Source organism: Fomitiporia mediterranea (genome assembly GCF_000271605.1).
Source record: "Fomitiporia mediterranea MF3/22 unplaced genomic scaffold FOMMEscaffold_1, whole genome shotgun sequence".
NCBI classification, from domain to species: Eukaryota; Fungi; Basidiomycota; class Agaricomycetes; order Hymenochaetales; family Hymenochaetaceae; genus Fomitiporia; species Fomitiporia mediterranea.
Window position 1 is genome coordinate 3,313,475 of NW_006760386.1, and position 25,681 is coordinate 3,339,155.

A 25,681-nucleotide genomic window follows, 5' to 3' on the forward strand; every position below is an offset into this window, starting at 1 on the left:
AATAAATATTTCATTGATTTTACAAAATGATAAGTCAAAAAGTAAGATTTGACGCGTCTGACCCACAAGTGGACACCCCGTGGGAAAGGAGACTTAGGCAGATCTGCACGCACATAGACTTAGTACGCGGACTCGACTTTAATCCTATCAGACCAATTTACTTTTGTCTGGATAGAGATGAAGATAATTACATTATAGAATTCATTTACAGTCTATTTATTAATGGAATATACAGTTCTTTTTACAGGAACAGGCTTGTCGTGATGACTTGGAGTCTCTTGCCTACGTTCTGCCATCTGCTGCTTGCTCTCCTCTGCTGCTTGCTCTCCTCCTGCTCCTCTGCTTCCAGAATTCGCTGCTGTTCCTCTGCTCTGCCATCTTTCTCCTTCTGATGCCTGGGTTGTCAAGTTTGCTCAGCGATCTCTCTCTCTTTGCGCAGTCGCAAGCGTTCTGTCATCTCACGTCAATGCTGATTGAGCTCTTCCTCCTTCGCTGCAATCTTGCACTCCTTCTGCTGTCGCAGTTCCACTACTTGCTGATGCCTCGTCTGACTGCTCCTGAGAGATGGATTGATGTTGATTATGGACGTCGGCCAGGACACTTCGCAGGCCTGTTTGGACAACGAAGTCCCATGTCTGAGGAAGGTTTGGTGGGTAGTTACTGGTGTACACGTTCTCCTTCTCACTCTCCAAATTAATAACTTAATATAAATTCAAATAATTATTTTTAAGTTATAATTTTTTTGCAAACATATACTTCTAATACATATAATAATAAATATTAACTTTATTGTATAAGTCTTAATAGTATAGCTTTGTATAAAAAATTATAAAGTTAGATATTAGTAGAATAATTCTTCTAATGTAACAGAATAAGACTAATAGCGATATGCATTATAACTTGCTCAAAACGTTATCGATCTTTTTGCAAAAAAACAACTATATACTATACATACTAATACACATAAATGTAAATTTACAGTACGATATTTTCATTATTTGAATTAATATAAAGTATACAATGTGTGGGAAAGGATTTAGAGCATCAAAAAATTCAACTTTTTGTGGTCTTCGGATTGCAAACATAATATCTTTTTTTCTACTGATTTATTTGACTCAAAATTTCATACTTATGTCAATTAGATGTCTAGCTACATATATACAAAATTTCATGAAGACTGAATGAGAATTGGAGGAGTAATAGCAAAATGTCCGGTTGTAGGTCATGTCCGCAAGGGGCACCGCGACAGTATGCAATTAACCCCGCACCTGTTCTCCGTGCTCCGCGCTGCTCGCTGGATATCGGGAGCGAGTCAGTGTCCTTGAAATGAGATGACCAATGAGGACGGGTCTGTTCGGCAGACCGGACCAATTCACGCGCGACTGGAGCAGCAAAATTAGCGTTTGGCGGTGTTGGCCCGTTGTCTCTTCGTTGATGTAAAACTGCACGTCTAGCGTCATAGCCTCTCCACCTTCTCCTCCTCCCCCTTCGCGTTGCGCACATGCATTCAGTGTGCTGTGAGTAGGCACAAGCGACCAGTGCTCTTATTCTTCTTCGTGTACAGTACTAACATCCCTGTCCCCCCAGCACGCTCACTCGTGGCCGCGGCTCGTCGCACTGCTCGTCCGACGTCATCCGCGCTACTCGGGAGGAAATCCCTCCAGCTTCGTTCTCGAAATTTTTCCTCATCGCTGCGCCTGCTTGCCGACGCTAGGCCCATTGTACGTCCTCCGCCACAGCCCACCTGGCTCATTCATTCGCTTCCGAGCTAATCGTATTGTCAGACTGCATCTACGACAGCACCACCAACACCCCCTCCGCCTCAGACGAACGGCAATGGCAATGGCAAGAACACAAAATGGCGATCGTTCCTTCAAACAGTTGGACGCATCACCGTCGTGACCCTTGTTACCACAACTGGTATCTTTGTATACCTTGCTCGTAAAGATAAGCATCCCGGTGAACAACTCCCATTTGACGAGTCAAAGAAGACAGTTGTCGTACTTGGAAGTGGTTGGGGTGCGACAAGCTTCATAAGGTCACTGGATACAGAGGATTATAATGTGGTAAGTGAATATCCCTGGCGGGAATATGTCTTTCGAGCAACTTGATTAAAACTTACAATACTAACGCTTGACTTTAGATTGTCGTGAGCCCCAAAAATTACTTCCTCTTCACTCCCCTTCTGCCTTCCGTTGCTGTCGGAACTATCAGCCCACGTTCAATTGTCCAACGTATGTACTTCATCCGAATTTAGAATAGAAGCATTTCTTACGATCGCAATTATCTTTATCCCCCCCAGCGACGCGCTATATCACGCGTCACAAGAAACGCATCGTCTCCGTCGTCGAGGCTGACGCGCAAGACGTCGATCCCGTCAAGAAGACTGTCAAGGTCTCTGACACATCCGAGATCCGCGGTAAAATCTCTACACGCGAGATTCCATACGACTACCTTGTCGTGTCTGTTGGCGCCGAGGTACAGACCTTCGGAATTCCCGGAGTGAAAGAACATGCGTGCTTTATGAAGGAATTGCACGATGCCGAGGAGGCACAGCGGCGCTTCATGGATTGCATGGAGACAGCTGCATTCCCAGGACAGAGTCCTGAGGAGATTGCGCGGCTCTTGCATGTCGTGGTCGTTGGTGGTGGGCCAACTGGCGTTGAGCTTTCTGGAGAACTGCATGATTTCCTTGAAGACGATTTACGTGCATGGTATCCCGAACTAGCAGGCAACGTACGCATCACACTTGTCGAAGCACTCCCAAGTGTACTGCCCATGTTCAGCAAGCAACTCATCGACTATACCGAATCTACATTCAAGGATGCTAAAATTGACATTCTCACCAAGACCATGGTTAAGGGCGTCAAGGAGCAAACTGTACTCCTCCAGATGCCCGATAAGACACTTCAGGAAATGCCATATGGGATGCTCGTCTGGGCAGGTGGGAACAAAGCGCGTAAAGTATCTTTGGACTTGATGGCCAAGTTCCCCGAGGCGCAGACGAACAAACGCGGACTTTCAATAGACGATTATCTCGTGATGAAAGGTTCGAAGGGAGATATCTTTGCGATTGGAGACTGTACGGCGAGTGCGTACGCCCCGACCGCACAGGTTGCGAGCCAGCAGGGCGCTTACCTTGCACGCGCGTTCAAGCAGATGGCGAAGCGTGATACACTTGAGGCGCAGCTTAGTGAGGTGAAGGCGCGGGCACAGGCAGAAGAAGGTGCGGAAGAAGTGACTAGAATGGAGAAACAGTTGGAAAAAGCGAAGAAAATCAGACCGTTCCACTACTCTCATCAGGGGTCATTGGCTTATATCGGATCGGAGAAAGCCATTGCAGACTTGTCATTTTTCAATGGAAATGTACGTGTTTTTCCCCACTTGCCCTGGTCATGTAGGTTATCTGACACAGGATTGTTTGCTCCTTGTGTACAGATCGCTTCTGGTGGTGTTGCGACTTATCTCTTCTGGCGAAGTGTATACCTCAGCACTCTCTTTTCGTTGCGAAACCGTGCGTTGGTTGCCAATGATTGGTTGAAAGTGACGCTCTTCGGGCGGTACGTACTTTTCGTTCCTCATTTCCTTTTCCTTTGTGGCTAAATCATTTACTCATCAGGGACGTGAGCCGAGACTAAGCGGAGTGATTCCACTCACAAATGATCGAATGAGCGAAGTGATGAATTTTTCCTGCTAGAGCTCCGACCGGTTGTCCAACTTCAATACGGCTACGAATAGATTACAGATAGACAGACATTCAAATCTACTTTACACATACGAGTTTATATTTATTGATTCTCTGGTGTCTCTTTCGTTCTCAACCCTTCACCTTCGCACTCTTGAGCCACTTTCGTTCCTTATAGATGTCCATTTTTTTCTCTACTTCATGGTCTCGTGTCAGTCCTCTCCTCGCCATCTCCCTCGTACTTCAGTATCGTTTTCGCGAATGCTATACAGTCGACTTGGGCTGAGATCCTGTAGTAAGGCAGCCTTTGAGGTGAAGTAGACTGCGTTGCTCAGTTCATTAGGTACACATAAATGCATGAAACAAAAGACAGATGTTGGGCCTTACTTATACTCTGACTACTTGTTTCCAACGTACATTTGATGTATCCCACCGTGCAATCGTATTATATTCATTACCTTTATAGTAACTCTACAAAATTACGTCCACAATCACCTTTATCTATGATTCAGGGATTACTCACCGGGCCAAAAAGATTGAAAACCAAGAGTATCAGACACCTAAATTGCACCACTTCAACATGATTAATCATTTGAAGACTAGTATGAGTTCACCTACAAAGATAAGCAACGCTGGTACTAGCAACCTAGCTGAGAGGAGTACTTGTTGTCAATTACAATTTCATGCCAAAGGCCGTACTGACACGCACAGCATAGTCAACTTTACAACAACAATTCTCAAGCGCCCAGGAGGACTGTCAAGGGGCAAAAGGTGGCAAAAATACCAGACAAATTTTCCACCCGATTTGCACGGGTCCGAGACACCCGCGAGTCATCTATGATTATCTATGACCACAAGGTACTTCGCCTTGGAACTTCTCTCCATCGCGCTCCTTTGCACACGCACCGCCCCAAGCAGCGGTACTCGGTCCCGTCATCTTCTTTTCCTTTCTCATGTACTCTTTGGTGTCCGATAGTACCTCAAGCTCCCTGTCAGGCAAGTAGACACGTCCTGGATATATCGTGTTTTTGCGGTTTTCTATTTTCTTAATTACCCTGGACGTCCAGTCGATCTAGAAATTTAATAGGAATTGTCGCTATTGCTAAATAGACATGTGGCGATTGGTCGGTATACACAGCCGCGAGGGACCAGAATTAAGTGGATTTGTGGGTCCAAATATTGCCCAAAGTCGGTATTGCAATTCACCGTCGATCATGGGCATTTATTTACCATCTCAATTACTTGGAATAAAAAAGATATATAATTAATTAAATATTTGTTTCACTTGGTGAAATCTCAATAATTGTAAAGTTAATGCCGTGTCGTTTTTTAGACTGGTCGCATGCAGGGCATGATGATGATGATGATGATGATGATGATGATGATGATGAATATTTTATCATTATTGACAGAGCTGCTTGGGAACGTTGGATATACCACTATTTACGTCGCTCAAAGCAAGGTGACTATGCAATTGATAGCACGCGGCACACGCCGAAGACCTCTTGCAGATGATCTAGTCTCAGTTCATCGGTATTTCTAAATTCTAATGCAAGGAAGGCACTGCACGGTGCTTATCTGTTCAGAACATATTAGATGCCATCTATTCAAACATTAGTACCACTTTTTATATATGCTAAGTCCCAGAATTGGGGAATAAAAGATGTGTGTTTTAATTGTGTAGTGGGCCAAGAGCAAGGAGCTGGACAAGTTATTCGCAGTGCAGCTACTAAAGCATTATAAAGTGATACAGAAGTAGATACGCCTCACACTTTAAAATTAGGTCCGAAAACCACAGCCTCGACGTACACCAATTAAGATGTAGGGAAAAAAGTCCTTCAGGTCCTGGGAGAAGTAGAGTGAAGAAAGACAGATCGCATGATGTTCCGATGATAACTGGCCGAGCGTGCGCTCGTGTATGAGATCGCCGAGTTCACGAGCGACAAACTCCGTCAATGTTGAACCCGATATCATAGGAGAAGGCGCGTATCAGGTGATGGAAGGGATACTAGGGGTGTGATGATTGGAAGATTTTCTTCTGGAGAGACCGAGCGTTGTCTAATAATGGAGTACTCTTCGATATTCACGGAGACGGAGATGAACAGAGTGCTTTGGAAAGATACACCATCATAACTTCTGCCAACATTTTATGAGTATCTCTTCCTGAATCCTTCTTAATAGCTTGCACTGTGCAGTACAAGTACGGCAGCAGGTTGATGGCGATCGGGACGATCAAGCGGAGTTCTAATTTGAGCGACCAGGAGCGCATGTTGCTGTTCGACGCAGTTGATTACGTTCCATTCCTGAAGGCTGTTGCCCTTACCGTCTTCAAGCTGCTGGACTGTCATTCGAAGACTGGATCTTAATCATGCTCTTCTGTCAACTCTGCATTGCTTACCCACACTTTGTCCCACTCACTGGTATTCGATGCCGCTGTCCTAGTATCCTTCCTAAATCATCTTCTGTTCATCTTGCTTTCATCCGTACCACTTGCCTTCTTCCCACTGAGCTCTTTTTGACATGGGAATAATCTTTTAGGAAGATAAACTTATCACCCTGTGCCTGTCGTGGATTGCATCGCAAGAGCGAAGATTGCAGTTGATCTATTATCGCTCCGAATATGGTTGCTCGGCGTGTTCCCAGTTCGAGCACGCTCCGAAAAGCTCGGTTTTTGCATGCCCTGGCGATCGTGTAGATTACTTCCCTGCAATTGTTGGACATAACTAGTGCGAAACGAACGCGCCTCAAACAACGCGAACTAAGTTATGACTATCGCCTCGTATACCTTCACTAATAAAAGTTTAAGCTGGCAAAATTTTGGTCGCTATGATACACCATCACAACTCTAGGTGTGGCACCACTATGTCCTTGGATCGCTTGAGAACATAGCTTGTCGGAATTTCCTATGTCGGGCCCGCGTTCATGAACTGAACCGTAAACCATTATTCTGGAGCGAGCGTCTAGTCTCGGTCTCTTGAAACTGTTCTCACGTATTGTACTGCAGTGTCTCGGTACACTTTCTCATCTACCGTACAAGCCATCTGCTTGCATCTAACCAATCATTGATGTCGTGTTTGGCAGACGCTACAGGTATAAAGACGCGGTCAAAGTCGTTCTCTTTCGGTAGAAGTGAAAACACTCAAATCTGTTCGAGCTTCTAGCCGTAGAATCCCCTCACGATGTCCTTCAACAAGTTCTTTGCACTTCTAACGGTCCTCTCCATCTCCTATGCCGCACCTAACCCACAGCTTACACTTTGTCCTAATCTACATCTCGCTTCGAATGCGGCATGCTGCAAGTTTTTCGACCTCCGGGACGACCTGCAAAATAACCTTTTTAGTAATACCTGTGGAGAACGGGTTCGTGAGGCGCTTCGACTGACCTTCCACGACGCTATCGCTTTCTCGCCGACGAAAGGCGGTGGAGGAGCGGATGGCTCGATTATCACGTTTGCGAACACGGAACTCCAGTTTGCCGCAAATGGGGGCAATGGCGGTGTTGAGGAATTCGTCGCAACACTGACACCATTCGGCCCGAAGCACAATGTTACTCCTGGGGACCTAATCCAGTTCGCGGGCATGCTCGGCATTACGAACTGCCCGGGCACACCGCGCGTTCAGTTCTTCGCGGGAAGACCAGACCCAGTTGCTGCTGCTCCTGACGGCCTCGTCAACCTGCCAACAGGTAGATACTATTTTTGACTTTTCACCTTTTATTTGGCAAGTCAGTGCTAAATACGCTATTTATCAACTACCTAGATGATGTTGATACGATTCTTGCGCGCTTCAACGATGCTGGCTTTAGTGCGGATGAGCTCGTCGCCCTTCTTTCGTCACACTCGATCGCCGGCGCTGATACATTTGTCGGAGACGGTGGAGGAGACCCATTCGACAGCACTGCGCATGTATATGACAGTCAGTTTTTCGTTGACACCAGGTTGCACAATCCAGTGCCAGGCGAGGGTCGCCTGCCAACCGACAACCTGCTTGCACGCGACGACCGTACGGCATGCACTTGGCAAAGCTTCATCAATAACGAGGATAAAATGCGCTCTGCGTTCGCTGCCGCATTTTTGAAGATGTCTCTCCTCGGCCAGGACCAGTCTAAGCTTGTTGACTGTTCGGAGGTCATTCCTCGTAAGCTATGGCTTTCCTTAACTTTTTGTTCTCAAAGCTGACTGCCTACAATTAGATTCACCTGGACATGCACAGAATGCATTCTTCCCTGGAAATGCTACAATTAACGACGTCGACGCGGCTTGCACTCAGTCACCGTTCCCGAGCTTGCCGCAGGACCCAGCTATCACCTCGCTCGCTACTATGTACGTATACGGTCATACCTCTCAGCCTTTTATTATTTAATAACTGATATTCTCCTGTAGCAATGAATTCTAAGGGAGAGAGAAAGGAATCGAAGTTATATCTCAAGTCTGATCTACTTGATTGTTGTTCAGAATTTCTGTATCTATTTTGGTAGGTTTTAGTGAAAGTAATGTCTTTAGGGATGATGGTGACGGCATGTAATTATATTCTCGACGGGTGGATCCTGCTGAGTTGTAATACTATGTGATTTAACATCTAATTTGCTTTGTGATATCGAACGGATCCCATTGCTAGAATATTTTCAGATTCAAATGGTAATTAAGCCACTCTGATATCCATTGCATAAGCCATAAAATGATATAGAATAGATTAAACGTTTAAAAAAATGAGCGCATGCCTGTATGCACTTAACACGCCGAGTTCATATGAGAACCGACTGCAAGTATCAATTCTTACTATCTAAGATCCAAACCACTCCTGCTGTTAAGGTAACGGAAATTCACATATAGTTATCGGACAAATACTCGTATATTGTACAAAACCAAAGTAATCCAAGTATTGCAGTCATAAATTAACGGAGAATCGACACAAAAAATCTCGAATCACTTATTCACAAACGAATAGTCCGGTGCATTGTACGGATACTCATTGTGGTCATGAGCTGCGAGGGGCTGGGCTTCGTGGTATGGCTGGGCTTCGTGGCAGTTATGCAGGGGCTTGTACCCGCTCGAAGTGGTAGCCATCGGGAAGGATTGCAGAGAACTAAATCCAGGGTACGTCGATGACGTTTTCGCAGAGGCATTCAAGTAAGGCATTTTTAATGCTCGTTCCTCGCGAAGTTGGCCAATGTAATTCGAGACGATCAAACAGCCATCTGTAGAAATCATTGCGTATAAAGTAAGCGGTCAGTACTTCTTCCTGTACTATAATATAACCATGAACAACGTACATAGGAGGAAGAACCAGACAAAGCAATAGATTGGGATCAATACGATCCGATATACGTCATAGGCAGTGTTGCATCCGTCTCTCTTAACGGACGACCTGTCTCCATCAACGCATTTCTCCACTACACGCCTCTTGGTGTCCGACTTGAAGAGAATAAATAAATAGAAGACACCGGTGGCAATGCTCAGGGCTAGATTAATGTAAAGAAGAGTAGCGTATAGGCTGACAAGTCTGGCCCGCTTCGCGATGGCCCCGATGAGGCTGGTACAGCATGGAAATACGATGAACAAACGCACTACAGAATCAATATGAAACTTATACATACCCAAACAACGAAACGATAGCTAGCAAGGTCCAGGCAGCTGCATTAACAGCAGCTATGATTTCGTCCCGAGTTGGGGCGGTTTGAAAGGTGCCTTTATTACGAGTCGTTAGTCGACCGAAGCTGGAAGGACGTTGAAGATAGAGAAGTGCTCACCGTTCTTTGCGATCCGAATCCAAAGAGCAATGGCGACGGCCCCACCACAGAGTGCGCCCGTTAAAGTCATGACAAAAACACCGAACCGAACCGGTAAACAACAGCAAAATTTTCGTGAGCGAACAAAAACCATGTCTTGACGAAGTGTCTTGAAAAGTTGAGGAGTGAAAGCGTAGCGAATTGTTGGCAGATACACCTGTCTCAAGTCCTACATGCTTTTTATATCTTGTACCCATCAGGACCCGGGCAGATCGGCAAGCCGGAATGCAACAGACACATCCACAGCCCCTCAAGCAGTGTGTTTCGATGAGCGATGCGATACACATTAGTGCACTCCCAATGCCCTCCGTCCTTGACATGTACATCATCCCACACGAAACGGACCGAATCCTTGGGAAACAATCAGTTGTGGATACACGACGATGCACCGCTTGCTTCTATCACTCCGGCTGAGCAAAATTCCGTAGTCAACTTTGCTTCTCCATCATTCGATGCATTTTAAAGTACTCCGCTTCGCTAGAACAGATCATCGGTGTTGATAAGACTCCTTCATTGCTGATATTAAAGGTTACACCGGTACTTTAGCACAAGTATGCCAGCATTGTATCGAGTGCGCCGTGCCGGAAGAAGGGCCGGAGAAATCCTGGTGTCCACAGCTCTTGGCATAAATGCACAAGCGTTCCCAGCGTAGCTGTGTCTCTTGGTCGATGTAATACATATGAGACCAGTGGGATATTTGAGGGGATAGGTGTTGGAATGTAGGCATCATGCATTGAAAAACACGATTCAGGAACTTGTCTTGTTTTAGAACTCCTATTTTGGCTCTGGACCTTTATCATCGACTGAGACACGTAGAAGTCGCATGTGAAGAGCAAGTCCTAACAGCAACAACTTGTTCAGATTCCTTCAGTGTCAAGATGTTCGTAACGAATTCGCTCGGACGGCGGAAGTGCACATTGACTTGGGATATTTAGACCGGTCAGTGGTAGCTGTGAAATATTGTCAAAGCACTTGTGAAAGTGAAATGACCGAACACCTAAGACAGACATGGTGGTTGAAAGTGAGTTGACGTTTGTGAGTGAGAGAAAGTTATCTTCACGTGCTTCCACTTAGGCTCGTCCCCTGAGTCTGAATCTGTCTGATGAGTTTCAATCGCGTTCGCCAGATACGTGCAATACTATTCCTACTCGACGGAAGCATGGATAAACGAAGGCCTCAACATTCAAAGGAGAATATGCGAGTTTATACATTCGCTACTGAAAAGTCACTATATTGATTTACGCACTCTGAATATGGAATTGACCAAGCAGCACCAACCAGTCTACGATGATAGTAGTACGATCTATCAGGAAAAGGAAGTCAAAACTACCCAAACAAATATTTACATATATATATATATACCAAACGTCGTAAACTCTTCGAACTGTGTTCTATTCATTGTGCCTGCTGTGTCTTCAGTGTATAGGGGGGTGCGTGCAAAATCCGATAAGTACATGGCCAACCATACTAAACTTAAAGGAGCACTTGTTTCCCTTCGATACAGGGTATGCATTAGCTAAGGGTCACCATCAAACCATGAATCCATATTGGAGTATTCAGAACCTCTTCTTTTTGACATTCGTCCAGGAAGTACCATGACAGAGCTTGTCCCAAGTGACGCGTACAGGATGATCGAGAGCATCCGCCGGAATACACATGCAACTCATGTCGCAGATACCTTTTCTGTGCTGCACCGGTACCCACAAGAAGAGCTCTCCCGCATTTGTTCTGATCCATCCGTCGTCCGGCACCTTTCTCGGGGGTACGCCATCGATATTAGAACCACGGTCGTCCTCAAAGCGCTCCGTTATCCAGGCGCGAATCGTGCGGTCGTCCGAACCAGAAACGACCTTTGTTCCATCACGCGAGTACGCTACTGAGACAACTTTCCCAGTGTGGCCAATATAAGATTCTCCAACTGCTTCGCCAGATGCCGTATCCCAAATCTGAATGACTTTTTCGTCAGAACCGGAAACGAGACGAGAACCATCAGGAGAATATGCAATTGACTGCATTTGGGAAGGCTCCCCTTCGTAATCGAATAGTATTTCACATGTGCGAGTCTCCACATTCCAGATACGAATTGATCCATCAAAAGAACAAGAGGCAACGCATTGCGCATCCGGAGAATAAGCGACGGAGTATACATGATTATTGTGGCCACTGAATGGCTCCCCGACTGGATTACCGTCTTCCAAATTCCAGACCTTGACAAGGGAATTTTCTAAGCCGGAAACGAGCCGCGTTCCATCCGGAGAGAACGCGATGGACCTTACCCACGCGTCCCAATCGTCACCATCCTCAAGTAGCTCTCGTAGAAGCTTTCCAGTATCCACATCCCAAACGCGTATGGACTTATCTTGTGAACCAGAGGCAACTTTCTTGTCGTCCGGAGAAAAGGTGACAGACGTGATCCAACCTGAGTGACCGTCAAGTGTCTTTACGAGAACGCTCGATGTTTCGGCATCCCAAATGCAGACGGTCGTGTCATCCGAGCCGGAGACGAGATACTTTCCGTCACTTGAGAACGCAATGGCGTTGACCCATCGCGTATGTCCTTCAAACTTCCCGACAATTTTGCCGTTCTCCGTATCCCACAACTGGATGATCTTCTCGGTCGATCCGGAGGCAACGTGTCGCCCATCTGGTGAAATTGCGACAGACGTGATCTTGCCCTCTAGCAACTCCTCACCCTGTTCCCCTGACTCGATGTCCCAAATTCTGAGGGTCCTATCATGCGAACCAGAAATAAAATGTTTCCCATCCGGTGAGAATGCAACGGACAGCACCCAATCGGTATGGCTTCGAAGCGGTGCATCGATAGGCTTCCCAGTTTGCGAGTCCCATATTCTGACTGTGTTATCATGCGATGAAGAAACGACCAGTTTCCCGTCCGGGGACACCGCAACACTACTGACATAGTCAGTATGGCCTCTGAATGGTTCTCCTAGAGGTCTACCAGTGGCTACGTCCCAGCGACGGATTGTATGGTCGTATGATCCAGAGACAAGGGAGGAGCCGTCAGGGGAGAAAGTGACTGCAACAACCCAGTTCGTATGTCCCTCTAGAGGTTTGCCTACGGCTTCTCCTGTCTTGGCGTCCCAAATTTGAAGGACCTTCCCATCTGAAGCAGATGCGAAGTACCTTCCATCCGGTGACACCGCAACGTCCCTAATGGTACCTATGTGGTCGCCGACCGAATATCCCTGAATCGGCTCTCCAACTTGTTTGCGATTTTCTACGTCCCAGATCCGGATGGTTCTATCATTCGCACCAGCAATAATGCGCTTCCCATCGGGTAAAAACGCTAGTGAACTTATGGCCGTGTCGATCTCCATGACGTCGCCATCCGGCATACCAGATTCAACATCCCAAATCCGAATTGTTTGATCTTGGCCACTTGAAGCGAGAAGCTTTCCGTCGGGGGAAAATACAACAGATGTTGTCTGTCCGGTATGTGCACGTATCGGAGGAACCTTAACGTCACCTGTCTGTCCGTCCCTAATACTGATGGTCCCCGTTGTGGTCCCACACGCAATGTTCTGTCCATCTAAAGAATAAGTGACAACCCTAACCATTGCCCGTTCTGGAATTGTAAGCAAAGTTTTCGGCCAGTGCATACTTTTCCCTTCTGCTATGACTTCTTGCGTGATGAAGCTTGTTTTGGCCGTTTGCGCAAGGAGACATTCTGGAGGAAGCCAGGCCAGTGCGGAAATGTACAGATGAGGTGTGCACGTCGAGATTGCATCGTAGAATGCCGAGACAAAGCGGAACAGGTCCAATGCTATTGTTTTCAACTGTGACTCGGTAAATGTTACAATAGCCTGGGATAGGATCTGAACACCCTTCTTCAACTCTTGCAGAAGGCTCAATGCTTCAATCCAATAAAATGCGATATCGCTACGCAGTATGCCCTCAATGAACCTCACAAGCTCTTCCTGCTTCGGTACATCCGATCCTTGGAAATGGCTCATCCAGTTCAGACAGCTGTAGCTCAGAGCTCGAGATATCGTTGTAGCGACTTTCCGTTGTAAATCGGGAATATCCTCATTTGCAACGTATGAAGTTTCTAATTGGCACATATTGAACTGGAGGTTTTCCCTCATGATCTGTAGGCAGCGAGTCGCAACCTTGCTGTCGAGTTCCTCGGGCATTGTCCAGAAATCTACTGACCGCGTCTGCTGGCTCATGAAGTCAAGGAACGACGGATGACAGACACGAACCGCATTCTGCAGATCTGCATCCCTGTACAAGACAGCTTGAAGCCGTTCGACGATTCGACTGATAAGTGTTTCGGATACTTCGGGAGCGAGACTATGGAGCGCGTCAACAGTGAGGGGTACGTTCTTAGCAGTGCAGAAGATAACGCCTGTTACGGTTTTAACCAGCCACAGATTATTCGCCGAGCCACTCGCAACATCTCTTAGTACTGTCTTGTATAGCTCATCCAACGCCTCTTCAGGATTCTCAGAATTGGACGTGGAAGAGAAAATGACCGTGACGGCGTGGTCGACATCAATGTGTTTTTGAATGAAGTTGAAGACTGTGGTTGCCCAGATAAACAATCCGCAGGCTCTTTGTGCAAGGGTGACAATCTGCTCATCACTGAGCCAAGTCGGCTCTAGGGCGTTTTCCTCAGCAATTTCGTCGGCTCTGTAATGCGAATACAGGATAATATCCGGCGTCGGGTCTACTGCTTGGTTGAGATGCAATTTCTCCAACGTATCGCTCGCGGTCTCAAAAACTTGACCTAGTTCGTGCAAAGGTCTACTTGTAACCAGAAGCTTGAGCCAAGGAACCAGATTTGCAAGCCGCACGAGAACGCGTGTGAGGTGAAGTCTCTGCATCCTATTTTCCCCGCATTCGTCGAGAGCATCGATGACGATAATCAATGGTCGAGGTGTCTCGATTTGCTGATCTCCAGTCAGAGACAAGGCAGGACCCTGGATAAGGAGTTCAAACTGTTCCTGCACAGTTTTTGACGCAAGCTTGTTCTTTTCATCGCTCTGCAGGACAGCAAGTAGCTTCGCCGAATAAGGCTGGTGCCAAGCGGCAAGGTGGAATGCCAGCGACGGAATGACCTTTTCTGTGTTCCTTAAATCGGGGTCGTCCCTCTTGCAGAAGAAGCAGCCCGCAAGGAGTCGCTGACCGTCGAACGTTTGTGCAATTGTGTTGGCAATAGCACTCTTTCCAGAACCCGCAATACCATGGAGCCAGAAAATACTTTGGCTTGAAGTAGATTCTGCCCATTGTGCAATCTGCTCAAGAACGTCCAATCGGGTGCCCGGCAAGCAACATCTATCTGATCTGAAGTATTCTTTTCCAGGAGGTCCAGAGAAGGAAACCTGGAGAAGCCTTAGTATCTCCTCGTCGTGATATTTCTCTACCGAGGAGGATAAATGCTAAGAGCAGGTCCAGAAGAGACTGACATGAGGGCTCACCAAGCTTCAGGGTTGCCCGCCAAACGTCTGTCATAATACTCCAGTCGTATCTGCTTTTCACTTTCCTGAAATCCTTCTCGAGTTGTTCAATTTTGCCTCGATGGGACGAAATAAGGTCCCCTACACGAAAGTTAGCAATATCAGACTACACGGGGAAACCAGAAGCTTACCCAATATTCCACTACTGGAGTACGTTACTATAAACTCGCACGTATCCTTGAAGAGGTCCAGAAAGTCCTCGATTGCACTCCTTGCTAATTCACTAGCTAGCGTACTAGGATCGACGACCTCGGTAAAGGGAAGAAAAAGGTTCATATCTTCGATGAGATCGGAAGCATCGTCATGAAGTTGCTCTTGTTTTTCCAGCCTCTGTCTCGGACATCAACAGTCTGGACATGTGATCTGATAATCAAGTTTACCTCGTACAATATGTCAAAGGCGATGACAGCAGCCCTTGCAGCCGGATGTAACTATCGTCCTGTTAGAACTATACTAGCTTGTATATTGGACTGGATGGGTCTCACCTGAGATATGAATGTACTAAAATTCTTTGCAACCTCGATAAACTTGCGAGCTTTTCCGAGTTTTTCTAGTGCAACCGGCTTTTTTTCTAGTAGGTCCGCGGCCTCTTCAGCTCCCTTCAAAAGCACGTCACTGGCCTATATTGCATGTCGACGATATAGGGTCAATAGGTAACTTTATTTAACCCATTAAGGTACTTACATTGGCAGGCGGCACAAAAGTCAGCTTTACGGATATCAATCCATCCGAGTCTGAAGGAGTTGGGACGAAATTTTGGTAAGGGAACATATCTGCGGTTCTTTAATGAGGCACGTACCTTCCTTCGTAACAAGAACATTACGTTTGATATCAGCAGGTTCGAATTGGACAGACGCGAAGTCTTTCTTGGTCCGCCATCTGATAGTATGGGATTCTTTCACTGAAACTTCGAGGTTCGCTTTCGGGGTAAAGTAACTAGGGATTGACCGAAAAAATTATTAGCGTTTAAAGGACAAGAAAAGCAAAGGCAACGTCCGCAACGTACAAGCCAGGCTCCCAGCGCAGAATGGCATCCCCACTTTCGAACTCCTTTGATTTAGGCTCCCCGTTCGCCGCCTCGAGCTTGAGCTTAACAGGATATTTCGGGTATCGACCTTTAAAGGTAACATCTACGCCTACAAGACAATTTAGTCAGCCAGCAGTAAAACAAGAAAATGAAAGTATGTTACCTACAAGGTGAAGGAACCTAAAAGAGGGATCATCAGACCTAATTAACGACGGAAGGAAATCGTGGATTATGTAAAGTGATCGGCTTACTCAAATTGGCCGTTTTGCACATTTGGCGTTGGGGAATCCGTCATTCTGAATCGCTGGATGAGCTGCTATCGCGCGTCCACGACGAGTTGTGATTGATGACAAATGGGAGGGACACTCTAGTTATTATATACGGTATGAATTTGAAAGCGGTGATATCTCGCATATCAAAGATCAGTATCAATTCCATCTTTGTTCCGGCAAGAAACCCTGAGAGTGTTGTCGTTTCCAAGCTCCAGCACTGCGAGCCCCTGTACTGCACGCGTACTTACATAGGTTGTTCTGGTTTCCAAGTTAACAAATTATTCTTTGATCCTCCGGTAATAACTTGGCTTCCATAAATTCAGAAAAAAGGTAATTCCCTCTCGCTTGCACTGATTGCAGTGCGTACATGCGCACATACCGGATTTTACCCAGCGTGCACCGTAGTCAAAGCCATCGGCCCATCGCCCTTCCGAAATACTGTACATCCGCCTCTTCTCTACTTCCGGTTCTCCTCGCCAACATCGAAGCTACTAGTATTCGCATAATTTGAGAATATAGCATTCCTGTGTACTGCACATTGCACAAGATTCGTCCGTTGCACGTGCAGTTGCTTCCTACCTCCAATCTATGATTATGTTTTTTGACCGTTGATAAGATATCTGTCATCGACATCGATGTCGCTAACGACGGACGAAGCTGCCTCCATTAACCGCGCGTACGACGATACCTTCGTCGACTTGGTTTCTTTGAACCAATGGAAGACTTTGTGAGCACCGTGTGGATCTTCCGTGTGGGGAACTTAAAAGTAAATGTATCGTATAATTTGTGCATATACCTAGGTCGCTCTCCGCTAAGATCTTTACCGCAACGTACACGACATCAAACGCGAATACTGCGGAACCCAAGTCACTTATCATCCTTATCGCCTCAAGTCAGTTCCTTGATGTACAATCGAGCTTATTCGAGACTATTTCTTCTCAATCTGCTATCCCACTTCCGCCATGCTTCAAACGGGACGATAGTGGCACAATAATCTCGTCCCCATACGTATTATACACTCATCCGTCCGGAGTTCCGTTGAGCTCTCTTTCGACTTCTCCATCACAAGCGGAATTACAGTCAGAAAATAAAGAAGAGAAGGTAGTCCCGGATACTGTACGCATACGTGCAGCAGCAGACTTAAGGCTGGGCGTCTACCTCCACGCGCTGCATGAACTCCAAAACGACTGGTTCGGTCTCCCGTATGATAAAAAGGAATGGGAAGAATGTTATAGCTGGCAAGAAGCGTTTACTTTGCTTCTTGAGACGGCTCTCGGGGAAGTGGAGGAATTAACCTCAAAGAGACACGAGGAAAGTTCCAACAGCGATATCAAGAAGGCTGAAGATAATTGTGATGGAGGAGAGGGCCTCCCTATACCGGACTTACGTCGCTACCTAGGCCGTGCAATCGGTTTTTACCTGTTCGATGACGTAGAAGTACCCTGTCTTATCTGGTCCACTGAAAAAGAGTGGGGAGATCGCGTCTTCATCAACCTCAAGGCACCAAACGAAGGAGAAATAACAGGTATCATCGGCTGGGAAGGTGCAATATGGGGCGATCCTTTGCTGGAAGGTGTCTTCCACTCTCCCAGCACCGCGTTACTTGAAGGATATGGCGGGAGTCCCATCGTCTTTGCAAGACAGTATACGAAACGAATGTGGTATACGACGTACGTCGCCCTCAGAGATTTACTTGCGGCCGCTAGCAATGGCGACACCAGGCGTGAAGTGGAGGCTCGCGAGACAATAAAAGAGATGGCCAAGAAGCTTAAGGATGCACCCTGTTATTGATAAAAGACGGCTTTTCAGGAGGAATGTGATCAAAAGGATGGAAGAGGAGGGATAAATGTGATAGGATAATATACAAAATCATGGATTGAGGACGCTGATCTACAGAGTTGAGGGTTCTACATCGACTGTACGATAGTACTTACAAACAGTATTGCGATTCCGAAACGTCAGACAGTAAAATCTATTGTTCACCATTTAGAGCTGGTGAGTTGTGAGTTGAACCCGCCACCTGCTCTACTTTGCCATCGTGCCATTTGATAGTTACACTTCCATCCTAATGGATTCCATCAGTGCATTGACGCGACAAAGGGAAAGAAAGGACCAACAGCATTTCCGAAATAGGCTGCTTGCGCCATTTTGCAGAAAAGCCCGACCTCAACAACACCCGTCAGCATCTTAATTTTAGTCAGAAGCTGCAAAGTTGACATCACTCAGTGTTGGGTAATTTGTTTCTTTAGTTTTGCCCCATTTATTTACAGCGTACCTCATGCGGGTCACTCATCGTCTCCGGATCAAAAGGAGCATCAATGACAAAGTTACCATTGTCAGTCACAACAGGACCAGCTTTTCCTCCCTTTGCCATTCTCAATGTTGCTTGCTCAGAACCGAGCCGATGTACGTTTTGCAACAGCTTCGCGTATGCGAAGGGTGCAACTTCGATAGGAACTCCCTGTCTGTACTAAGAGAACACAGGTCCAGCGTCAAAAGGATTAATGAGTGAAAAGGGCCATACCGTTGTCCCTAGTACTTCTGAGTTCTTGCGGTAGTCGGCGACGATAATCCATGTCTCAGCAGCTTCGGCGAGTACCTTTTCTCGAAGGTGACAAGCTCCACCGCCTTTTATGCAGTTCAGATCATGGTCGACTCTGTAAAAAAAATGTAAATATTAAATAATACAACGTTGAGGTGTATCTCACTCGTCTGCACCATCAATGGTCACATCAATACTTGGATACTGGTCGACATCGCCAAGTCGTAGATTGGCTTTGACGATGAGCTCCTTCGACTGGAAGCCTTAAGATGCACGATACGTGAGGATGGTGTACAAATGAAGAAGTATATACCCACTCACCAGTAGGCAAGAAGACACGATCTTTATTCAGCTCCTTACCTTGAGCTACTATTCGTTCCACAACGTAGGGTACCGTCGAGCCTGATCCGATTCCGATTACCTTGAAGACTAGTATCAAGATGAGAAATATTGTTAGACGATCTTGAGATTATACCTTGTGTTCTGAGCGAATATGATGATCGACTGCTGTCCAAGCTGCTAGGCGCTTCGATGCCTCGATTACGGACAGTTTTGCCTCTCCATCCGACTTGACGACCACTACGTAACCAAGTTAATTTAATTTAGAGCTATAGGTCGGGCCTAGAGCTCACCCGGAGCCTTGACTACGGCTTCAGGTACACTGGCGGTCTGTGCTGGGCCCGAGGTGAAAGACGAGAGTCCCAGCGGTGAAGATGTGCTGACTGACGCCCTACGACTACCCGTGAGGAACAGTGATGAGGCAGCCATGTTGATGGATGTCGGAAGCAAGGCGATATCCAAGAGCGTGGAGTAACATCGGGGGTGCCGAATGGTGCGGGAAATATATATATGTAAGAGATGCGGCCGGTCAGTTATGAATTCATAGCATCCATAGTTGTGCCAGGAAGAGGAAAAGCTGTCTCATAGCACAGCGGGCCGTACACGTTTGTCGACGAGCTGCAGATGTGCGGTGGACATACTGCTGGCACTAGCGGAGGTGAGGCGCCGCGAGCAAGTCCGTTGCTCGCCCCGAGGACAAGACGTCAAGTGATAGTAGCACGTACTTTTTATCGAGCTCGAGCAGAGCTGGGGATGGCATTGTGCGAGAGAGCGGGGTGAGACAGCAACGTCGAGCGAGGAGGAGCATCGTTGTCTGTTCTCACACGTGCTGCTTTAACGGCCCGTGTACAGTGTACAGTACCCGTAGGGACTGGCGCGGATAGAGCTTACCGCGGTTTCCCACTGCGGATGATAATTTCCCACGGATACCATACCGCGGATGGAATTCTCACGGTTACCGCGGTTACGAAGCTAACTTTGAAAGGTAGCAAGTTCTCACAATGACTTGTATGTGATTACATAGTGTAAAGCATCACATTTGTGACTAAAGTCACATCATCAAACACATTTAGTATTAGTAACCCTTTTCTTTTTAACCGAACCGTGCTAAAAGCGTCCAACCGCGGTTTCTGCGGTTACCGTGGGAATTTCATCCGCGGATGGCTCTATCCGCGGTACGGATTGCGGAATCAATGCGGATTTCTGCGGCGGTAACCGTGCCAGTCCCTATGTAACTACCCTCTCTCCTCCCCACGGCCGCAGCCTCATGAAAGCCATCAAAGGTCAATACTTCATCGCACTGTCTCCCGGAAATATCTCTTACTCACGATCATCTCTAATATAGGCGTCTTGCTCACATGGTAATCAATTATACTGTCACACATTGGCGTTCCGTAGTCTGACTCGTGTCCTCACTCATACAGTGACGCAGCAGTCAAGCAGATCTTGCTCACACTCAACGAGAAACAGAGCTTCATCGTCGATGATCTAGATGATTTCCACGTTGTCATCAAGGCAGATATGGAGTTTAACGTCCGTAGACAGCTGGAGGCTGAGGTCAGCTATAATAATCGTTTTTCATCGATTTGTGCCTAATCATGCCATGCAAGCTCGAGAAAAATACATATAGTCTCGATCAGCAATGAGAAGTTGTCTGGCCGTAATCAGAATGAATTGGAATTTTGGCGAACAATGTAAGCTATGGCTACATACCACAGAGTCAATACTACCCTTCATTTAGTATGACGACGTGCGTTTCTCTTCCATTTGACTTCCAATAATCCATGAAACCTGTGATGAATAGCTTGTATTACTTCAACACATGACGCGAGGTGTGGTCATTGACTGCCCGCTTGCGAATGAAACGCACTTTGGTCTTTGGACCAATGCGTCAATCTTCTCTCTGAATACAGACTCCTTTTTTCCGCTTTATTTATCACATATCATATCATTTTATGCATGAAGTTTATTAACTGTGTTTTATTTGGACAGATTAAAGTGCCAGCGCTTATAATGCTCATTATTACATGACCACGTTCAACACACTTGTACAGGGTAGAGAAATAAATCATAGTATCTGAAGACAAGCCATGCCGACTACATACAACCCTTAATCACCTTCACCGCGACATTGGTCTACAGGTATCATCACGATGCCTCATGCCTGTTGGATGACATGGAACGCCCACGTAGCCTTTGGATCCGACTGCGATACAGCTGTCAAACAATGAGTATCAGAGAATAACCCATTTGAACAAAAACAAGGACGCCAACATACGTGATCCACCCGACCCAATACAGTTGTCGTTATTACACATCACCGCCGTCGAGTTACTCGCGTCCGCATGAATCTGCACCAGGGCATCGACATGATTCTGCGCGAAGTCTGCCTTGAATTGTTGTTTGTTGGCATCGAATCCGACGAAGTGTTTCGTTGAGGTTTGGCATTCGATGTTGACGTTGTCACCGCTACCACCCCAGCGATAGCGTTGGCCTTTGGCACCGTTGTTCGTGACTGCATCGAGGCTACGTATTCACTCAATATTAGAAACAGCAAAGGGAGAGGAAGAGGAAGAGGGGTAGGGACGGGGTTGACTGACTGACTGACCTTGATACGGTGGATGAGATCAACACCTTGTCCTTAGTGTCAAGGACTTCCAATTGACCATTCGTACCGTTCTGATAGAATACACGCCACTGAATAGAAAGTGTGAGTGTGAGAATCAGTCATTGACACTGAATGTTCCCGATGGATGGATGAGTGAATCGTGCACACCTGCAACTGAGCATGACCCGGGGCAATAGATAAAAGACTCGTAAACAGCGCGATGAAAGGGAGCGTGATTGAACGCATGGCGCTCAATACTAGGCTAGGACGTTGCTAGTTCCTCAAAGCGAAAAGGAAGATGCTACCTGGTAAATACTCGAGGAGAGTACTCTGTTTCCTTGTCTTGAATTTATTTACTTCTCTTCTCTTAGCAAAGTGTTGTTCTGCCAGTGTTGCGCGTCTTAGGATTATTGTACGTACATTACCACATTTCTATCATTTCAGGCACAATTTATCCATGTACGAGATCTTTTTGAAGTTGTCGGATTCTCTCAGACAACAAACTAAGATGATGTAACAGAACGTGGTAACATTAACTTTGCACACTACACTGAAATTCGCCCGGAGCAGGTCTCTGATTGGACGGGGAAATTGTTGCATAATATATTGTCGTAATTCTCATGATAATTTATGGGCTGTACGGCACTGTTATAAGTTCTAGCATACATATTATTACACGATACGTAAACACGTTGGTAACTATATGACGAAACCCATCTTGATGCATATTTGTGATGGGACAACGAAAAGGAGTTTCCTACAATATGCTTTAATGACTCTCGTCATTCTCGTCATTCTCATGTTGGCATCTGTTCATTGTATACGGAAAGGATACAAAGGATGTGGATTTCAAGGCACGGAATCAGTATTTAGCGTAATATAAACCGTTATTGGGGCGTTGTGATACGTTATGAGGAACAAAGCTTGTTCTTAGTTGTACCGAAAAGAGGTTATGGTGACGATATACTCTATAGAGCAAAATCACCAATAGATTATCTTCACAGTATAAATGGAGTTCTTCTCTGCTTGGAACAGAGTTAACCTGCACCTGTACTTAATGCTGGTCAGAACTCCCCCCTTCCATCGCAAAAAAGGCTAAGCTCTTGTTTGGTCATGTATGCCAGTAAATTATATAAAATTTGTGAATTATATACCTGTACATGTACCCCACTTCCAAAATGACATGCAACTACAAGATACTGCAAGAACTACAAGACTTATACAACATATATTTAATAAACAGTAAGATATGTCTTGTAGATAACTAAAAGTGTATGTATTCCTCCTCCAATATGACAATACAGTAATATTCTTCTAGATTTCTGTAATAGCTGGTAGATTCTTGTATGAACTTATAGGTATAATATACTACTGTAAGGCTAGCTCATATAATAAGCACCTTGTCACACCATTTATATATTTAAAATATAATATATTAAATAGCTAATATACATGTAATGCTATCTACAATTGGCACTGGTAGTAGGAGGAAGGTGGGTTGACGAATGCGAGTGAGGATGCGGATGGGCGTCGGAAAGAGTGTGAACGTGAGATGACTCCAACTCCACGTCGACGTCAATCGGATTCGGTGCGCTGCGCTGCTGCTGTTGCGGCTAGTTGTTTTCGTTGTTATTCGTTGTATTCGTCGATGAGAATGATGAAGTCGGCCAATTTGAGGTTGCGGCGTTCGCGTCGATAACAATGGCGATGCCGATAAGCAGAGCAAGTAGCGTAGCGATCGCAGGCGTGAGTCCGTGACGTTTGTTTAATGTGTCAAACAATGCGAGATGCCAGGGATGCAGGGTCGACGAGAAGAGAGTAGATGAGAGACGAAATCGCCAAATCGCCAAGTGACCAACAAACGAGTGGGCCCAATGAGCGATGATGGGCGTCGGATTAAGAACGGGTGAGAGCGCGAGAAAGACAAGCAATTCAGTTGACGACAAAGGGAAACACTCGGTGGTGGTAGATGTACAAAAAAAGAGACGCTCAGCGAGGCAAAGTTATGGTTAGACGAACGAAGGTAGGCAAGCAGTGCAGGGGTGAAGGGACGCAGGAAGAGAGAAAAAGAAGGAAGCACTGGCACCACAAGCACGGGACGTGCTCGGCACGGAGGAATGTAAATGCGTGCAGTGTGAGCCTATCGTGAGTGATGTCAAACATTGAACGAGTGGGGAAGGAGAATGCGTACGGAGTAAGAGAGGGTGGCATAATGGGAGTAGACGTACATGTACATTGTTGCGAGTGTGTGCTCATCGATTACAGTATTGCTTGCGCTGCACAGCAGAAAGGAGTACACAAATGCATAGAATTATTGAAGAAGTCGTTCGGCATTGATCAATAATGTAGATGCACAAATGCGAATGTAAAAAGGAAGGCGAACGTAAAAAAAGGACAACGAAGAAGAGGCGACGCAAGAGACAGAGCGAGGAGCGAGAGGGACAGAAGGCAGACAAAAAGTTGGGAGAAGGATGAGCAACTATTGTGCAGATTATCATGAAGTAGACTGGCTGCTTACGCTTTACGTTGAAGGACGGTGTAATCAGCTGGGTGGCATCGTCGTGGAACCTGAGGTTCAGCGCAGGCATCGCAACGGTAGATTGGAGAGACGAGGGCAGCAATGTTTATTGTCTGTGTTGTTGCAGGCGGAGTAGGGACTGCAGTGGAAACCATCCGTAGTTTTCTACAGATAACAAAAACCACGGATGAAATTCCCACGGTTACCGGATCATCCGTGGTTTTTGTGCCGCGGTTCAATTCCACTATCTACCAGTCACTGTTTTTTTTCGTTTCTAACTCATTCCACTGTAAATTATACAAAAAAAATTATATAACAAGTAATTTAGAGTATTACATGGGTATATTAACTAAAAATCATACAAGAATAAAGTTTTTTTATGCTTTTTCCTATAAATAAAAGTAAAAAGAAGATTAATTAAGTACTACCAGATTTCTTTGACTCAATAATATTAATTGCATCCTTGAAATGAGGAAATAGAGGAGTACCATCCCATGAACTGACTGCCATTTGAGCTCTAAAAGTGTCTGAAGAAGTATTGTGCTGCATAAAATTGATTTGACACTGTCTAATGGAAAATGCTTGTTCAGCATCAACCAACATAGCTATTATTAAAAATCAATGAAAAGTACAAAAAACTGTAAAAGAAAACTTACCTGGGGCAGAGCAATAATCAGATCCCATCCTAGCTAAGCTAGGCAGCCTTTGTTCACAAACATGCTAGTATTGTAATAAACCACCTAATCCATGAATAACAGATGACAGAACAGATGGTTCAGCAAGATAAACATGAATACTGTCATTCATTTCTTTGCCCATAGATGCTGTGCATGGTAGAAACCGAGACCTATGCTAAGGGAGCATGAGGAAGAAGAAATCCCAGTACAAAAAGGTTACACACTGGAAGTTGAGATGTATTATCTGATAGTAGTGAAGAAACAACTTAAAACTACTTGTATGACTCTTCCCAGTGTTTTATCACTAGATTCTGGATCTCCTGGACTTCATCTGTAGTAAATCCCTTCTTATAGAACCACTCTAACTTTTTGTCTGGAGACATGACTAAATACATTAGAGAATATTAGTATTATACATATTTCCTAACATTTTAATGTACATACCAATTGTAATCTAATAAACTTTACAGTCAGCTGTCAATGCATAATACTTTGTACAGACAAGAGTACCAGCATGTGTAGCAATCCATACAATAGGTGATAGGTTGTTACAGTTGCTAGTAGCCTTGAGAGCATTATAAACATCCTGTATTATTAGAATAATGTCTGTAACAAGTAGGACTTCTGCTTGTGAGAATAAAAGAGATAGTTCCTCAATAATCTAATGAAATTAATTAGTAAATAAGTATTAAGACAAAATAAAGTACTTACTAAAAGGACTTCATACAATTCTTTAGCAAGTAATA

General features: G+C 45.6%; 10 protein-coding genes across 10 annotated transcripts; 4 read left to right on the plus strand and 6 right to left on the minus strand.

Moving 5' to 3' along the window:
* Window positions 1-241: 241 nt before the first annotated feature.
* On the minus strand, window positions 242-1,460 carry FOMMEDRAFT_150518 (uncharacterized protein; the record flags this gene model as incomplete). The annotated part of the gene is made up of 3 exons (XM_007261816.1): window positions 242-395; window positions 463-677; window positions 1,269-1,460. The coding sequence occupies 3 exons, from the start codon at window positions 1,458-1,460 to the stop codon at window positions 242-244; spliced, it is 561 nt and encodes a 186-aa protein (XP_007261878.1).
* Window positions 1,461-1,463: 3 nt separating this feature from the next.
* FOMMEDRAFT_138031 (FAD/NAD-binding domain-containing protein) lies at window positions 1,464-4,056 on the plus strand. The gene is made up of 7 exons (XM_007261817.1): window positions 1,464-1,517; window positions 1,588-1,721; window positions 1,785-2,066; window positions 2,144-2,234; window positions 2,303-3,366; window positions 3,439-3,560; window positions 3,620-4,056. The coding sequence occupies exons 1-7, from the start codon at window positions 1,502-1,504 to the stop codon at window positions 3,636-3,638; spliced, it is 1,728 nt and encodes a 575-aa protein (XP_007261879.1). The 5' UTR covers window positions 1,464-1,501; the 3' UTR covers window positions 3,639-4,056.
* Window positions 4,057-6,864: 2,808 nt separating this feature from the next.
* Window positions 6,865-8,079, plus strand: FmMnP1s (manganese peroxidase; the record flags this gene model as incomplete). Its single annotated transcript, XM_007261818.1, has 4 exons — window positions 6,865-7,369; window positions 7,444-7,821; window positions 7,877-8,006; window positions 8,067-8,079. The coding sequence occupies 4 exons, from the start codon at window positions 6,865-6,867 to the stop codon at window positions 8,077-8,079; spliced, it is 1,026 nt and encodes a 341-aa protein (XP_007261880.1).
* A 530-nt stretch (window positions 8,080-8,609) lies between these two features.
* On the minus strand, window positions 8,610-9,614 carry FOMMEDRAFT_164747 (uncharacterized protein; the record flags this gene model as incomplete). The annotated part of the gene is made up of 4 exons (XM_007261819.1): window positions 9,434-9,614; window positions 9,281-9,371; window positions 8,957-9,216; window positions 8,610-8,881 (listed from the first exon to the last, which is right to left on the minus strand). The coding sequence occupies exons 1-4, from the start codon at window positions 9,564-9,566 to the stop codon at window positions 8,610-8,612; spliced, it is 756 nt and encodes a 251-aa protein (XP_007261881.1). The 5' UTR covers window positions 9,567-9,614.
* Window positions 9,615-10,917: 1,303 nt separating this feature from the next.
* On the minus strand, window positions 10,918-16,274 carry FOMMEDRAFT_164748 (WD40 repeat-like protein; the record flags this gene model as incomplete). Its single annotated transcript, XM_007261820.1, has 10 exons — window positions 10,918-14,855; window positions 14,914-15,033; window positions 15,084-15,282; window positions 15,333-15,383; window positions 15,438-15,572; window positions 15,637-15,686; window positions 15,752-15,888; window positions 15,959-16,088; window positions 16,143-16,159; window positions 16,231-16,274. 10 exons carry the CDS (start codon window positions 16,272-16,274, stop codon window positions 11,029-11,031), a joined length of 4,710 nt encoding a protein of 1,569 aa, XP_007261882.1. The 3' UTR covers window positions 10,918-11,028.
* Window positions 16,275-17,160: 886 nt separating this feature from the next.
* On the minus strand, window positions 17,161-19,907 carry FOMMEDRAFT_116372 (ribose 5-phosphate isomerase). The gene is made up of 9 exons (XM_007261821.1): window positions 19,858-19,907; window positions 19,426-19,529; window positions 19,269-19,372; window positions 19,115-19,214; window positions 18,960-19,056; window positions 18,776-18,908; window positions 18,527-18,721; window positions 18,369-18,455; window positions 17,161-18,316 (listed from the first exon to the last, which is right to left on the minus strand). The coding sequence occupies exons 1-9, from the start codon at window positions 19,890-19,892 to the stop codon at window positions 18,224-18,226; spliced, it is 948 nt and encodes a 315-aa protein (XP_007261883.1). The 5' UTR covers window positions 19,893-19,907; the 3' UTR covers window positions 17,161-18,223.
* Window positions 19,908-20,363: 456 nt separating this feature from the next.
* Window positions 20,364-21,048, plus strand: FOMMEDRAFT_16485 (nucleotide excision repair, TFIIH, subunit). Its single transcript, XM_007261822.1, has 4 exons — window positions 20,364-20,415; window positions 20,478-20,493; window positions 20,557-20,689; window positions 20,743-21,048. The coding sequence occupies exons 1-4, from the start codon at window positions 20,400-20,402 to the stop codon at window positions 20,776-20,778; spliced, it is 201 nt and encodes a 66-aa protein (XP_007261884.1). The 5' UTR covers window positions 20,364-20,399; the 3' UTR covers window positions 20,779-21,048.
* A 242-nt stretch (window positions 21,049-21,290) lies between these two features.
* On the minus strand, window positions 21,291-21,986 carry FOMMEDRAFT_150528 (uncharacterized protein; the record flags this gene model as incomplete). Its single annotated transcript, XM_007261823.1, has 4 exons — window positions 21,291-21,349; window positions 21,411-21,658; window positions 21,741-21,829; window positions 21,909-21,986. The coding sequence occupies 4 exons, from the start codon at window positions 21,984-21,986 to the stop codon at window positions 21,291-21,293; spliced, it is 474 nt and encodes a 157-aa protein (XP_007261885.1).
* Window positions 21,987-23,216: 1,230 nt separating this feature from the next.
* Window positions 23,217-24,358, plus strand: FOMMEDRAFT_16487 (uncharacterized protein). Its single transcript, XM_007261824.1, has 4 exons — window positions 23,217-23,711; window positions 23,734-23,874; window positions 23,963-24,049; window positions 24,259-24,358. The coding sequence occupies exons 1-3, from the start codon at window positions 23,625-23,627 to the stop codon at window positions 24,047-24,049; spliced, it is 315 nt and encodes a 104-aa protein (XP_007261886.1). The 5' UTR covers window positions 23,217-23,624; the 3' UTR covers window positions 24,259-24,358.
* Window positions 24,359-24,675: 317 nt separating this feature from the next.
* On the minus strand, window positions 24,676-24,942 carry FOMMEDRAFT_71930 (uncharacterized protein; the record flags this gene model as incomplete). Its single annotated transcript, XM_007261825.1, has 2 exons — window positions 24,676-24,863; window positions 24,915-24,942. 2 exons carry the CDS (start codon window positions 24,940-24,942, stop codon window positions 24,676-24,678), a joined length of 216 nt encoding a protein of 71 aa, XP_007261887.1.
* Between the last annotated feature and the right edge of the window lie 739 nt (window positions 24,943-25,681).

Excerpts from the sequence above, each read along its gene's own strand:
- FOMMEDRAFT_116372 (XM_007261821.1), bottom strand. The coding sequence starts at position 19,892 with ATGCCATCCCCAGCTCTGCTCGAGCTCGATAAAAA. Across the intron at positions 19,530-19,857 it reads CTGCTCGAGCTCGATAAAAA|TCGTAGGGCGTCAGTCAGCA; the intron begins GTACGTGCTACT and ends CCTCACGGGTAG. Across the intron at positions 18,317-18,368 it reads CAGCCTATTTCGGAAATGCT|GATGGAAGTGTAACTATCAA; the intron begins GTTGGTCCTTTC and ends GGAATCCATTAG.
- FOMMEDRAFT_16487 (XM_007261824.1), top strand. The coding sequence starts at position 23,625 with ATGGGCGTCGGATTAAGAACGGGTGAGAGCGCGAGAAAGACAAGCAAT. Across the intron at positions 23,875-23,962 it reads GGAATGTAAATGCGTGCAGT|ACGTACATGTACATTGTTGC; the intron begins GTGAGCCTATCG and ends TAATGGGAGTAG.
- FOMMEDRAFT_16485 (XM_007261822.1), top strand. Across the intron at positions 20,690-20,742 it reads GTAGACAGCTGGAGGCTGAG|CTCGAGAAAAATACATATAG; the intron begins GTCAGCTATAAT and ends ATGCCATGCAAG.
- FOMMEDRAFT_138031 (XM_007261817.1), top strand. Across the intron at positions 2,067-2,143 it reads ATACAGAGGATTATAATGTG|ATTGTCGTGAGCCCCAAAAA; the intron begins GTAAGTGAATAT and ends GCTTGACTTTAG. Across the intron at positions 3,367-3,438 it reads TGTCATTTTTCAATGGAAAT|ATCGCTTCTGGTGGTGTTGC; the intron begins GTACGTGTTTTT and ends CCTTGTGTACAG.